Raw genomic sequence first — 12840 nt, 5'->3', positions numbered from 1 at the left:
CTAAGCTACCTCCTCACCAATTTTCAGCCAAATCAGTTCAGCCGTTCTTGAGTTATAAATGGTGTAACTAACACGACTTTCTTTTATATATATAGATAAGTGGGGGAGGAAAGTCCTCGAATGGAGGCCACGGATAGGTACCAGGAGCATGGGGCGTCTTCCGACCAGGTGGACTGACGACTTAGTGCGCACGGCGGGAAGTCGTTGGATGCGGAAGGCGGAGGACCGCATTATGTGGAAGGCATTGGGGAAGGCCTATGTCCAGCAGTGGGCAGATATAGGCTGATGATGATGATGATGACTAATATGAGAAAATTCTACACCATATACGTTTTAAAATGAAACGCTTTTTTCATAGAGTACTTTTGATTTTATCATTACGTAATTCGGAAGTGACGTGCAAATGAGAAAAAAAAATGTTCGCATAATAAACGTTGAATTATTCAACGGCCTCAACCTTGGACTTACTTTTTTTATATGTAACCGAAAGACATACGAGACAAAAACAAGTACACCCAGACTCGGAACGTGGAGTATCTCTATGAAAAATACGAACTCCAATATAAAATGTCTCAAGACGAATACAAGATTGTAAAGAGGGGTCTCTTTCGATCGAAGTTTGCATCACGCGTACTTCTCAGCAGTGAGAAGTTTCAGTTTCAAGACTGGGATACCGTTTTGTTTTCTTGCTTACTGTAAGCGTGTACGTAACGTTTCGAGTGCTCACATTACCCTTGCCAAACTAGTAATGTATATTAGTTGAGTACATTGTTAATGGCGCATGTGACGTTTTTATTTAATGGGTTTAAGCCAACTCGTGCACGAGTGCTCGTTTTCAACTCGAGAACTGATCATCTCGTTATCTGCACTACATTTACAACAATAAAGCATACTTTAAAATAACTACACAATAGCTTCATGTAGCATTAGGAAAATGCATTGAGCCCAATTGAGATTGTTTACAAAAAACTCCATTACCAGCTTTCCAGGTAGTTCAACAGACCAAATTGACATCGTGCTATTGTTGTGTCATCAGAATTATTTGTCAAGGTTCCTGATACATCAATTAGTGGTTTTAAATTTAATTGAAAGATCATTTCATAATAGTGCAACGTACAAGTCGCGTTGAAGTATTATTAAATCCAATACGATTGTTATAACGAGTCTGGTTTGCGGTCGGTAGAGTTATGAAGCAATATTGCAGTAAAGCTCTGGGGAATAAGTTACAAAAACAAATTATTGTGGGTCTATCGGACATGCGGCATATAGCTTTGTACGACTGAAACCGACATTGGATGAAATGCGATTCACGTGTATGGACTTTTAGACTTTTTGGGGGATAAAAATTTATCGTCACAAATAAAAATATATTATTTAATATCGATATAATCGTTGTATAACATTATTTAAATCTTGTTACATAAAAGTCATTGATTGCAAACATTAATGAAAAGGATTTTTATAAAATATTAGGCTCGAAGCGGTCATAAATCTTCATTTATCTGTTAGGTATGCTATTTTGTATTATGATAAGAGTTTATTTAAGCGAATGTTTATTCCGCAGTAAAGCAACGGCAAGTAAATAACCCTCGGAAAACTCATAATCCGGGCTTATCTAAAACTAGGACGACGGTCGTCATCGGTTCCTACTTATCTGTAGTTACTGTGTCAAAACAAAACGAAACGAATAGACCTTCATTAAAACTCGTGCCATGCTTTCTATTTCTCCTTAGAGCAGCGATCGGGGAACTTTTTTAATTATTACCTCAAAATATTTTTGTGTAAGTTGATATTACCCCATGGCGAAGAACAAAAAATAACGAAATCGCTTCTTTTTAGCATCTTTCATATTATAGACCCTATCAAAATTCAGAAAAAAAAAATTCGTTTCGTCTTATCGAGTTTGAAATCACAACGATTCTAAAGAAGTTTCAGTTCAATATAATATACTTTTTACTCACAAAAGTTTCATTTTTACCCCCCAAAATTTCATTTTACCCCATTTGGGGTAATTTACCCCGGTTCCCCGACCGCTGGCTTAGGATTATTTAGTGTGTTGGTAAACTTTACCGAAATTTTGATTTTGTTATCCACGTTTCGAATTACCGTTTGTTATCGAACGATTTTGACAGATTCTTAAATACTTTTGTTTAATAAATTTGGCGGGCAGAGGATCCGTCCACCAGATGTTAACCGGTTACCGGAGCCGGGGCGTTAACATGTTGAATGCAGCCAATTTTGAAGCATCATTTTGAGTCTATTGCAATAAAATAACGGTTTCCTCGCTGTTTATGATGGGACGCGGAATAGCGTCGCTGTGGAAATCCACAGAATAGCGGTACCAACTTTTGCGGTTACACAATACCACCAGCATCTATTTATTCCAAATAGCAAAATTATGTGAATTGTAATATATCACGGACGGATGATACAACTAGACCCCATCAATTGACAAAGACGACCAGAACATGCGTATCATTGTTCGTTTTACATTAATTGGCGGATCGACTGTTGTCATGTAGATAATTCCCTCTGGCTTATGCAGATGTACCTACGTCGCTTCTTATGAATAATGTTGGACATGTAACGACCAGAACTTTTATTTATTGAGAGGCTTTAATACGAGTACACAACTCAACAACTTCTATCCTCCGCTACTATTTAGTAAAGTCATGAGTAGGGCAGTTTCTTCTCAATAATTTTCTAACATTCAATGTTTTCTGCTGGTACAGCGTGTTGTCCTAACTCTACGTTAGGCTTGAGGCATTCGTGCGTTAGTAGTATATTACCCAATTCTATAAAAGCAGTCAGGGGCCTTTTATTAATCACATAAGGACGTTTTTTTTGCCGTTTTTTCCCACTACCTTCACAAAGAAAGAATTTTTCTCGGTCTCCCCCTCCACCTTGTTACTTTTGATTCGATTCAATTTTTCTATAGTCAAATGACAAACTAACGCATGACAACAGGAATACTGATATTTTATTGTACCTAAATCGAAGATATTTCACCTTTAAAGATTATTATTTGGATTATACTACCTAGTCTTGCCATAAATACTGAGACAAAGGAAAAAAAATCTATTGCAGATAACATTTATTACCTTTACAGTATGTTAGTTTAATACATAAATATAAAATAATTTAAAGTATAAAAAGCTTATTTGAAGTGGTCTCCATTGGCTGCAATACAGTCCTTTAAACGTTGAGGCCAGTTATCAATAGAAGCACGCACTCTTTCCATGGGAAAATTTTTCACTGCCAATCGTACGGATTGTTTTAGGGACTCCAAATTATCATGGCGTTTAGAGCAAGCCGTACTCTCTAAAACTGACCATAAATCATAATTCAGCGGATTAAGTTCGGGACTAGACGACGGCCAGTCTTCAGCTCTGATGAAGTCCGAAACGTTCGTTTCCAACCAAGACTGCGTAGACCGAGCTTTATGACCTGGCGCCGAGTCTTGCTGGAAGGAACATTCTTGATTATTGAACATGGTGCTATTAAGGGGCTTCACTACTTTCTCAAAAATGGTATCTTGATACACTTGTGCCGATGTTTTGATACCTTTTTCACAAAAGTATGGCTCAGTCACTCCTTCATAGCTAATACCCCACCAAACCATCACTGAAGTCGGATAGTGCCCACGTTGCACTCTGTCGACTAATTGTGAAGCTACTTTGTGTAATGCAATCACAGCGATTCGGTTCTCTTTATCACCCCACTCCATTTTAATATCGCAAAATATTGTACAATGTATTGGCGCCAAAATGAGAAAACTCAATGAGCAATCATATAAAAAATGACAGATTCCAGATTCAAATGTAATATTTTGTTTATTTTTAATTGTAACAGTATTTATGGCCAGACTAAGTATGTTTAAGAATATGTACGATAATGTTTGGTATTTAATTGTTTTATATTAATTAATTATCTCTGTATACCTATCTAGTAAGCACTAAAATAGTTATATTAAAAGATAAATTAATCGAATTCAAAGCCTTCGTTCAGCCCGAAGTATCTTACTGCTGATGCAATGACTAGAACACGAATGCTCATTAAAGTTATCATCAAAGCAATAAACATGATACAACGGTTACTGGCACACGAACCTATCGCAATGCGTCATTGTATTACCAGATGTCTGTTTATTTAATCTGAAAAAAAAAAGCTACATACGGTATTTATCATTGTTTTTTGACGCAATACGAATGGTCATGCCACATACGCATTGATAAATATGTTTGTTGTCAGGCATAGGAATTACGACTGTTTAATACGAACTGTGTATTATATACTATAATATTATGATAATAGAATTTTTATGTTTATCACATCCGTCGAGGCGCCTCTAGTTGAACGTCTAATTTGACTAGCACGACCGCTGATTATGTGTAAAAGATGTTGCGAAATTGCCAAAGTTCAAACTTGTGATTAAATACTGTAAGTAAATACTTGTCTAACACGGGTTAACGAACGTCTTCGATTACGAAGCAATGACCGCAGCGTTTTTCAAGTTCGTACAGATAGGTTCCATAATTCTGTCGCGAAGTCTAATGCGGTCCAGTTTGATAGGGCGGGTCTTGCGTAGTGGAGTTATTCAAACCATGCTTAGTTGAAATATCCCCTTATATTATCAACGGTGAGATGGGAAAAAAATAACAAAAACTTAAACGGGTTATGATGTCTAGTGTCTATAGGTTCTGTCTGTCTATAACCTAACAAAAGGTTTTCCGAGAGAAAAAGAAACAACTTAGCGTACATTGCCCAAATGTAAAGCTAAAAAAACAAACCATGCTTTTAATTCCTACGCTAGTTAAAATAAGGTCATTCACATTCCAACGCTTTCATGCTTCATCTCTTATTAATAAAGTGCGTTGTTTCAGGTTATTTATTATTTAAGGAATTCTGTGAACAGACGTCAGACGAACCAGTGCCACAATTAAAATTTTACGAAGAGGTAAGCGGAACGCTTCCCGACGATAATTATGATAAAATATCTACATTTAAGTATTACTCGAGTAAAATGTTTTAAATTTACAGATAAAACTGTTCGAGAAACAAGAATGCGTGGAAGAAAGGCAACGAATCGCGAGGGATATTTACGATAATTTTATAATGAAGGAATTACTATCACATGCGCATGTAAGTTTTAATTTTTTTTTATTGCCTAGATGTGTGGACGAGCTCACAGACCACCCGGTGCTAAGTGGTTACTGGAACCCATAGACATCTACAACGTAAATGCGCCACACACCTTGAGATATAAGTTCTAAGGTCTCAGTATAGTTACAACGGCTGCCCCACCCTTCAAACCGAAACTCATTACTGCTTCACGGCAGAAATAGGCGGGGCGGTGGTACCTACCCGCGCGGAATCACAAGAAGTCCTACCACCAGTTAATTGAAACGAACATAAATAAATAATGTAAGGACAATGTTTTAAGACATTCTCGTATTAATATAAAATTTCATTTACGATAGCTGAAACTGGAAGTTAAATAGAAAACCAGCCGAACGAATATCGGGAATACACGAGCTTAATTTAATTTACCGACCCGTAAACGCCATAAAACGAGCATAGGTAGTTGTGGGATACGCCCAGTTTCAGTTCAGAAAATATATTTCATCATCTGAAAGCTTTTACATTAATGAATTAGTTTTCAAATTATCTCTATCATGTACGAGTGTATTTAGGCGTTCGAATTCATAAGCGTATGTTTTAGATATCGTAAAGTAGTCGAGGTAATGCTTTTTTACTGGTGACTCTCGTTAAGGATTCTGGATTGAATTGAACAGCGCATGACAATAAATACTCAAGTAAAGGAGCGTTCTTGTCCATTTATAGTCGGAGTCCGATTCGAACCCTTGTTTACCGCCTTCAGTTTTTGCCACCGAACGTTCGTAATTGTGTTCTGTATTTATGACCGTATTGGCATCGTAAGAAATTTGTTGCTCGTAATTTGTGGGAATATACGAGCTTGAGAAAGGAACAAAATTGGATTTTTTAGAACGAATAAGCGTCATTTAATTTCGAATGTCAAAAGTGATGATGGCATATGTTCTCATAACGTGTAATAAAAAAGTTAAAGTTGAGTCGATAACTATAGAATTTTTTTATTTGTTATTTATATATTTTATAAAACTGAATATTAATGAAATTATTTTGACATTTAAATATTTGTGTTTGTGATAAATAAAACATGAAAACGTATGAAAACTAGCACTATTTATCCATATGTAGAACGATGTTTTTATCAAGGATAAATTAAGAATGTTTCCATTTTTATTAGTACGTATTATAATTAAAATAAAATAATTAAATAGTAAAAGTTTTACTAACGGAGGTGGTGTGAAATACTGACAAGGAAAACAGACTACCCTAAGTAATCTGAGATATAAATAGTGAGATTATACTGACAGGATCATGTAAAGAAGACATGTTTTACGGAAAGTCTAAATGATTTTCGTTCAGAAACACCTTAGGTTTGTTCACAACTAAAGCGTCGTGGTGCATCTGCGGACATACCACTTTTCCTGGAGATACGCCTACCCGATTTGAGAGAATCCACACATTCTATGTTTATTATCTTGCTGGAATCTTGCTGGAATAATAGCTGTAGAACAAGGAAAAGTTTTATTAAATTCACCCATCGCTATAAAGACTAGTCTAGTAGACATGTCTTAAAATTTACATGTAACTTGTTTGATTTCTCGTTTATTTTAATTTGTAACCAACCAAATTGTTTTTGGTATATATAGGTATAATTAAATTATCACTGTTGTATTTTCTTAAAATTTTCTATTCAAATACATTTTTTGAAGAAGCCATATATTACAAAAACAATTGAGGCTGTCTCACAATTTATGCATAAATCGGTAATTATGTAAAATAGCAAGTTGTTACGATGTAAATTATCTTTGCCTCGGATTGCGAAAAAGTGGACATGTTTATCGTTTCCATTGTTTCAGGATTATTCTAAAGAATGCGTAGCTCATGTACAGAAGTATTTATTGAAGCATGAAGTACCACCAAATCTATTTGAGGTATCTATCTATATTTTCGTAAATCATATTGAAAAAAAAAACAATTCAATATTTTATTGATTCCCATCAACATTCTATTTTAGCCATATATAGAGGAAATATTCCAACATCTTCGTGGAGAGCCATTCAAAAATTTCTTAGAAAGGTATGATTATTCCTTATTGATGACACGATTTGGTTTTGAGGTTTTAAATTCGGGTCAGTTCTCTAATATAGTATAATATTTGTTACAGTGATAAGTACACGAGGTTTTGTCAATGGAAGAATCTAGAACTAAACATCCAGCTAACTATGAACGATTTAGCGTACATCGTATTATCGGCAGGGGAGGCTTCGGAGAGGTAAACACGTTTTATTTCAAAGCCTATCGCATTTAAATATTGTGCCAAGGAATCAAGAAGATTTATAAAAAAAACTTTTATTTTGGATAATCGAGAGGAAAATAACTGACAGTCACGAAACAAACTCGATAACATGCCAGTGTTAAGATGCAAAATAAATAGTCATTAGTATTCAGAATATAACACCGAGCTTGTAACTATATTCATATTCCTCTCAGCTAACGGAAAGCCGGCTCGTAAGTGTAATAAAGCCCTCCTATGCCCTTGGTTGAATAGCAATGGAATTTTTAAATTAACTTCATTGGGTTCTATTCCCCAACAACATCAGGAAATATCGTAGCCCGCACTCCAGTACTAATTGTACTATTATTTACATATCATTAATTGCAAAAGGAAAACATTGGCTAATTATGTTCGTCATTCATGAAACAGCAATGTAAAGCGAAAGCAGACGGTGAACGACCCTGAGCACGACGCGGAACTGCGGATCCCGCCCGACCTCTGAATTTTAATTGTATTCCATTACGTGCCGTTTAAATAAACAATAATATTTATCATGTCAGAAATTAATAGTATTCCAATTATGTTAGGTTTAATATTCCCTCATTCATTACAGGACCTTAAAATTTAAACAAAACTTAATGACACATCTCAATTTCGAGGTATTTAAATTTGAGGTTTAAAAGTGAATCTAATCTCATTCATAATAAAAAAATTAAATACATATCCATAAAAAACCTTACGTCAAATTATACTTTAAATAAATACTCGTACGAGACAAATGAATTTCAGTATCAGCTTCAAAGTAACTGACCGCGAATAAACGTGCCGCACATTGTTCGACGACTATTTGCAATTTAAACTCTAGTGAACGAAACGTGAAGCTGATTGTTTTAATTTGCATCTCTTTGATTTAGAAGCCAGCCCTTAACTTTGAGGATTAACCGATTCACGTACAGAATGACCGCGCATTGAGAACCGAAATAGCTTTTGTTTTGGTTATATGGCAGTTGTGACGTATCTCTTGGTTAGATTCAATTTAAATTCTGCTGATAATTCAATTTAGTACGAGTTGTTTTTTTAAATTATTCATTTTTGATGAGGTACAATTGTTTAAAAACTAATGGTCATTGTGTTCAATTAACCCTTATTGTTTTGAACAACTGACTTATTCGATTAATGTCGTTGATGACATGAAAATATTATTTTATTATTATTAGGCATTCTATTTACGTTGAACGTAACGAACATCTATTGATTGCCTTTTAACCTCAATTAAAACCTATTTGTACAACAACGACGCAGTGTATGATGAGTGAGAACAACGCTGGCTTATGGATCTGTAGTTTGCATATCACGTTAGCGTTGTGATGTTTAAACAATAGGTCTGATGTCAAATATGGAAATTAAATAATTCGTAATAAACATGGATTTTAATTTGATTTTTTGTTTTTAAATATTCATAGCATATGCTTCCTCAGGTATACGGATGTCGGAAGGCGGACACAGGAAAAATGTACGCAATGAAATGTCTCGATAAGAAACGAATAAAGATGAAGCAAGGAGAGACGCTTGCCTTGAACGAGAGGATTATGCTCTCGCTAGTCAGTACCGGGGTGAGTGCATTGTGGGTTATGATGATTTTAGATATTTTGCAATTTTGTTTTTATTGCTTATTAGGGTGGACGGGCTCACAGCCCACCTGGCGTTAAGTGGTTACTGGAAACCATGGACATCTACAACGTAAATGCGCCACCCACCTTGAGATATAAGTTCTAAGGTCTCAATATAGTTACAACAGCTGGCCCACTCTTCAAACCGAAACGCATTACCGCTTCAAGGCAGAAATAGGCAAGGTGGTGGTACCTACCCGCGCGGACTCACAAGAGTTCCTACCACCAGTAAAAGCATTATGATATTTGCGTTTATTTGAGTACGTATTCGCCGCAAGAAGAAACAATGAAGTGTATACAAATTGTATTTGTTTTGTATTTACAATGCATTCCAGTTTAATGATTGGGTCAGTCTTAATGGCGCCCCGTGTCTGGTTGTAATGTTGACCGCGGGAACCCCCCTACTCTGACCGGGTTCTGACCCCGGACGGAGATCGGACGTCGGGTGTAAGAGTGCAGGGGAGTCGTTTAGTGGGTGGGCCCTAAAATCCTTGGGCCCGCGATCTGCTCTCAACACCTGCAGATCGTTGAGTCTCACATACCCCGCGCGCTCCCTAGGTGCGGGGACCTCGTAGGAGGTTCGGCCCCCGGACTGAAAAAAAAAATCTTAATAAAATACAATTGAAACTTCGACCTCATGTGTCAAGATGAGTCACAGCGTTCGCGTTATATTTCCATTGTGTATGGGCTCTAGTAACGAACTGCTAACACTAGGTGGGCCGTGAGATCATCCTCTCATCTACAGCAATAAAAAAAAGTTATGTCGTGACGTTTCTAAGCCTGTCTCGCAATTGATCAAAGTTAACTGAATTAAACTACAGTCGTGCTGGTCGGTGAACGAGTTTTTGAACTGACGTTATAAGCGTGTATATGTTACGGTAAAAGTAGATATTGCGGCAAATGTACACATTTTCCGGTAAGTGTGCACATTTGCCTCCTCGTTTTGGTAATGTGCATTGAACTAACATTTTCAATTTCAAAGAAGGGAAATGTACATTGAATTTGTTAAGTCGTCGTGGCCTAAAGGATAAGACGTCCGGTGCATTCGTACGTAGCGATGCACCGGTGTTCGAATCCCGCAGGCGGGTACCAATTTTCTAATGAAATACGTACTTAACAAAAGTTCACGATTGACTTCCACGCGAAGGAATAACATCGTGTAATAAAAATCAAACCCGCAAAATTATAATTTGCATAATCACTGGTGTAGGACCTCTTGTGAGTCCGCACGGGTAGGTACCACCACCCCGCCTATTTCTGCCGTGAAGCAGTAATGCGTTTCGGTTTGAAGGGTGGGGCAGCCGTTGTGACTATACTGAGACCTTAGAACTTAAATCTCAAGGTGGGTGGCGCATTTACTTTGTAGATGTCTATGGGCTCCAGTAACCACTTAACACCAGGTGGGTTGTGAGCTCGTCCACCCATATAAGCAATAAAAAATAAAAAAAAATTCACAATGACCATGTCGTTTTGGTAAATGTGAGCATGGCATACAAATACGAAATCGCAAGTGCTAGTAATGTGGTGCGTAAAAAATAATTTTCGTTATTAAAGCCCTTTGCATTATGTTTATTTAAATAAATATTTTTTTACTGCAACAACTTATTAATTTGTTTGTATTCAACTTTTCTTAAAACGTGAAGGCAAGAGTTTTACTAGTGGTAGGACCTCTTGTGAGTCCGCGTGGGTAGTACCACCGCCCTGCCTATTTCTGCCGTGAAGCAGTAATGCGTTTCGGTCGTAATGAAGGGTAGGACAGCCGTTGTAACTATACTGAGATCTTAGAACTTATATCTCAAGTGGGTGGCGCATTTACGTTGTAGATGTCTATGGGCTCCAGTAACCACTTAATACCAGGTGGCTGTGGGCTCGTCCATCCAAGCAATAAAAAAAAAAGTGACATTTGCCGGGAAATGTACATAATATAGATTATATTCAGTTCACCTTATACCTAACTTTTTTGCAAATGTGCACACATTTACCGGTAAAAGTGTACATTTCCCAAGAGTGTACATTTACCGTAACATATGTAAAAATTCGTAAAAATTATCGTCTATGATTAATTTAGACTGGCTCGTCTAAATGTTTACCCTACTGCGGATGTTGGCCGCTCAAACTCGTTCGCCTTAATGCGCTTCATTCATGAATCTCTCGTAGGGACCGAAACTTTGTTTGTGACTGTTGGACTTAGTGGAAATTAATGAAACTTGAGACATTCTCGACACGAACGTCTTTTCATTTGGACGGTGGTAGAGCGAAAAGCGGAGTAACAAAGACGGATCGCACAAAGAAGTCTCCGTAGATTAATCAAGGTATTGTACATATATCGTCTTTTCGCATTAAAAGTGTACAATTTCCAAAAATATTCGAAACTGAGTTAATATGCGGAATCATTTGGTATCACCAGTATTTTTCAAAGTCAAAAGAACGTTGTTTAGTTTTAGTTTTTTTTTTTTAGTTTACCTATATTTTGACTACTATTAACAAAATTAAGACATAATTTTATCTTACTTTAAAAGACACATAATGTAACTGGTAAAAAATAAAAAAAATGTAAAAAAAAGATGATTAATATTAAAAATATCACATGTTAAACCTTTAAAACACTCTCCAGTAAAATTAGTATGTTTTTGAGATTATATAGTTTGAAAGCGAGAAGACGATATATATATATATTATATTATTATATATATATAATAGTTGGGGAAAAGTTTCTCGCATTTTTTTTAAGAAAATTCACAACGTTTTTAATATAGTTTATTTACATTTAACTAAAGTATGTAGGTACCATTTTGTTCTGTAACTTTTGCCATCTTGTAGGTAGGGACATGATCCCATTGCTATAGAAAATTTGGGCTTCTGATGAAAATACAAAATACGAAAATAAATAAAATCACACATTTTCCTAATTTGAATTGGAATTATCTTCTTTAAAATTTAAACTTTAAATGATACCAAACCAGCCAGATACAAATAGTATAGCCAAAGAGATTTTATTACAAGTTCATACATACTATCATGATGCGAAAAGACTTTTTCCCCAACCTATTATTTTAGGCGAGTCGAGTGTGTTCTGTAGTCACTCTAAAATAACTCTTTATTAATGAACATGAAAGCAGGATCAAGATTTGTGAATGTTAGATTTTGCCAAAAACCCACAAAAAAATTTTTTTTCTTTTAACATTGATGATGTTATTTTTTCCAAATATTGTACGTACCTAATGGACTCTTAAGTACACAATAGGTCTAGATCGTAATTTTCGTGTCGGGATGTACCTAACGATGTTTGCGACAAACCTCGAAGTAAGTAGGTACACGAAAAACATGATAATCTTTCTGGTTTACTGGCGCGATGTTCATGTGACTATTTTTTTATTTATTCACGTTCCTATTATTAGCAAACAAAGTCGTAAGTAATGTAGACAAAAACAAAATTTACTGTACATCGCATCCTTGTAAATGAACGAAAGTTTTTTGCTCAAAGGAACAAGACGAAAAAATTCATGGTATAAAATAACTTTCACTGAATATCAAGGACCGATGACAATACAATAATTTTCTTGTTTTGTCCTAATACTTTGACTAGAACGAAACAGAATAGAAAATTATAATATTTTGATTTTCAGATCCGTTGCTATTAAAGCGTGTTTTAAAGTTCTGAACCACATTATATGTTTATTATTATTATTCGCTCGCAACCCATCCACAACAAGGGGTTCCAAAAGTTTTAAAGTCATTTATTAACAGAAAAAAAATAATTTTAGATTTTGAACTACACAAACT

General features: G+C 35.8%; 1 protein-coding gene across 1 annotated transcript in view; it reads left to right on the top strand.

Annotated features, from left to right (window-relative positions):
- The window catches only part of Gprk1 (G protein-coupled receptor kinase 1), a 44855-nt gene that overhangs the window by 17131 nt on the left and 14884 nt on the right, over positions 1–12840 (top strand). Inside the window, 7 exon segments of the mRNA XM_028183572.2 lie at positions 4884–4957; positions 5041–5142; positions 6969–7043; positions 7127–7188; positions 7277–7338; positions 7341–7384; positions 8866–9000. Coding sequence (XP_028039373.2) covers positions 4884–4957; positions 5041–5142; positions 6969–7043; positions 7127–7188; positions 7277–7338; positions 7341–7384; positions 8866–9000 — 554 coding nt within the window.

This window comes from Bombyx mandarina, chromosome 08 (genome assembly GCF_030267445.1).
Source record: "Bombyx mandarina strain Sakado chromosome 08, ASM3026744v2".
In the NCBI taxonomy this organism is placed as follows: Eukaryota; Metazoa; Arthropoda; class Insecta; order Lepidoptera; family Bombycidae; genus Bombyx; species Bombyx mandarina.
The sequence above is the reverse complement of the archived record's forward strand: the minus strand, read 5'-3'. Positions and strand labels throughout refer to the sequence as shown.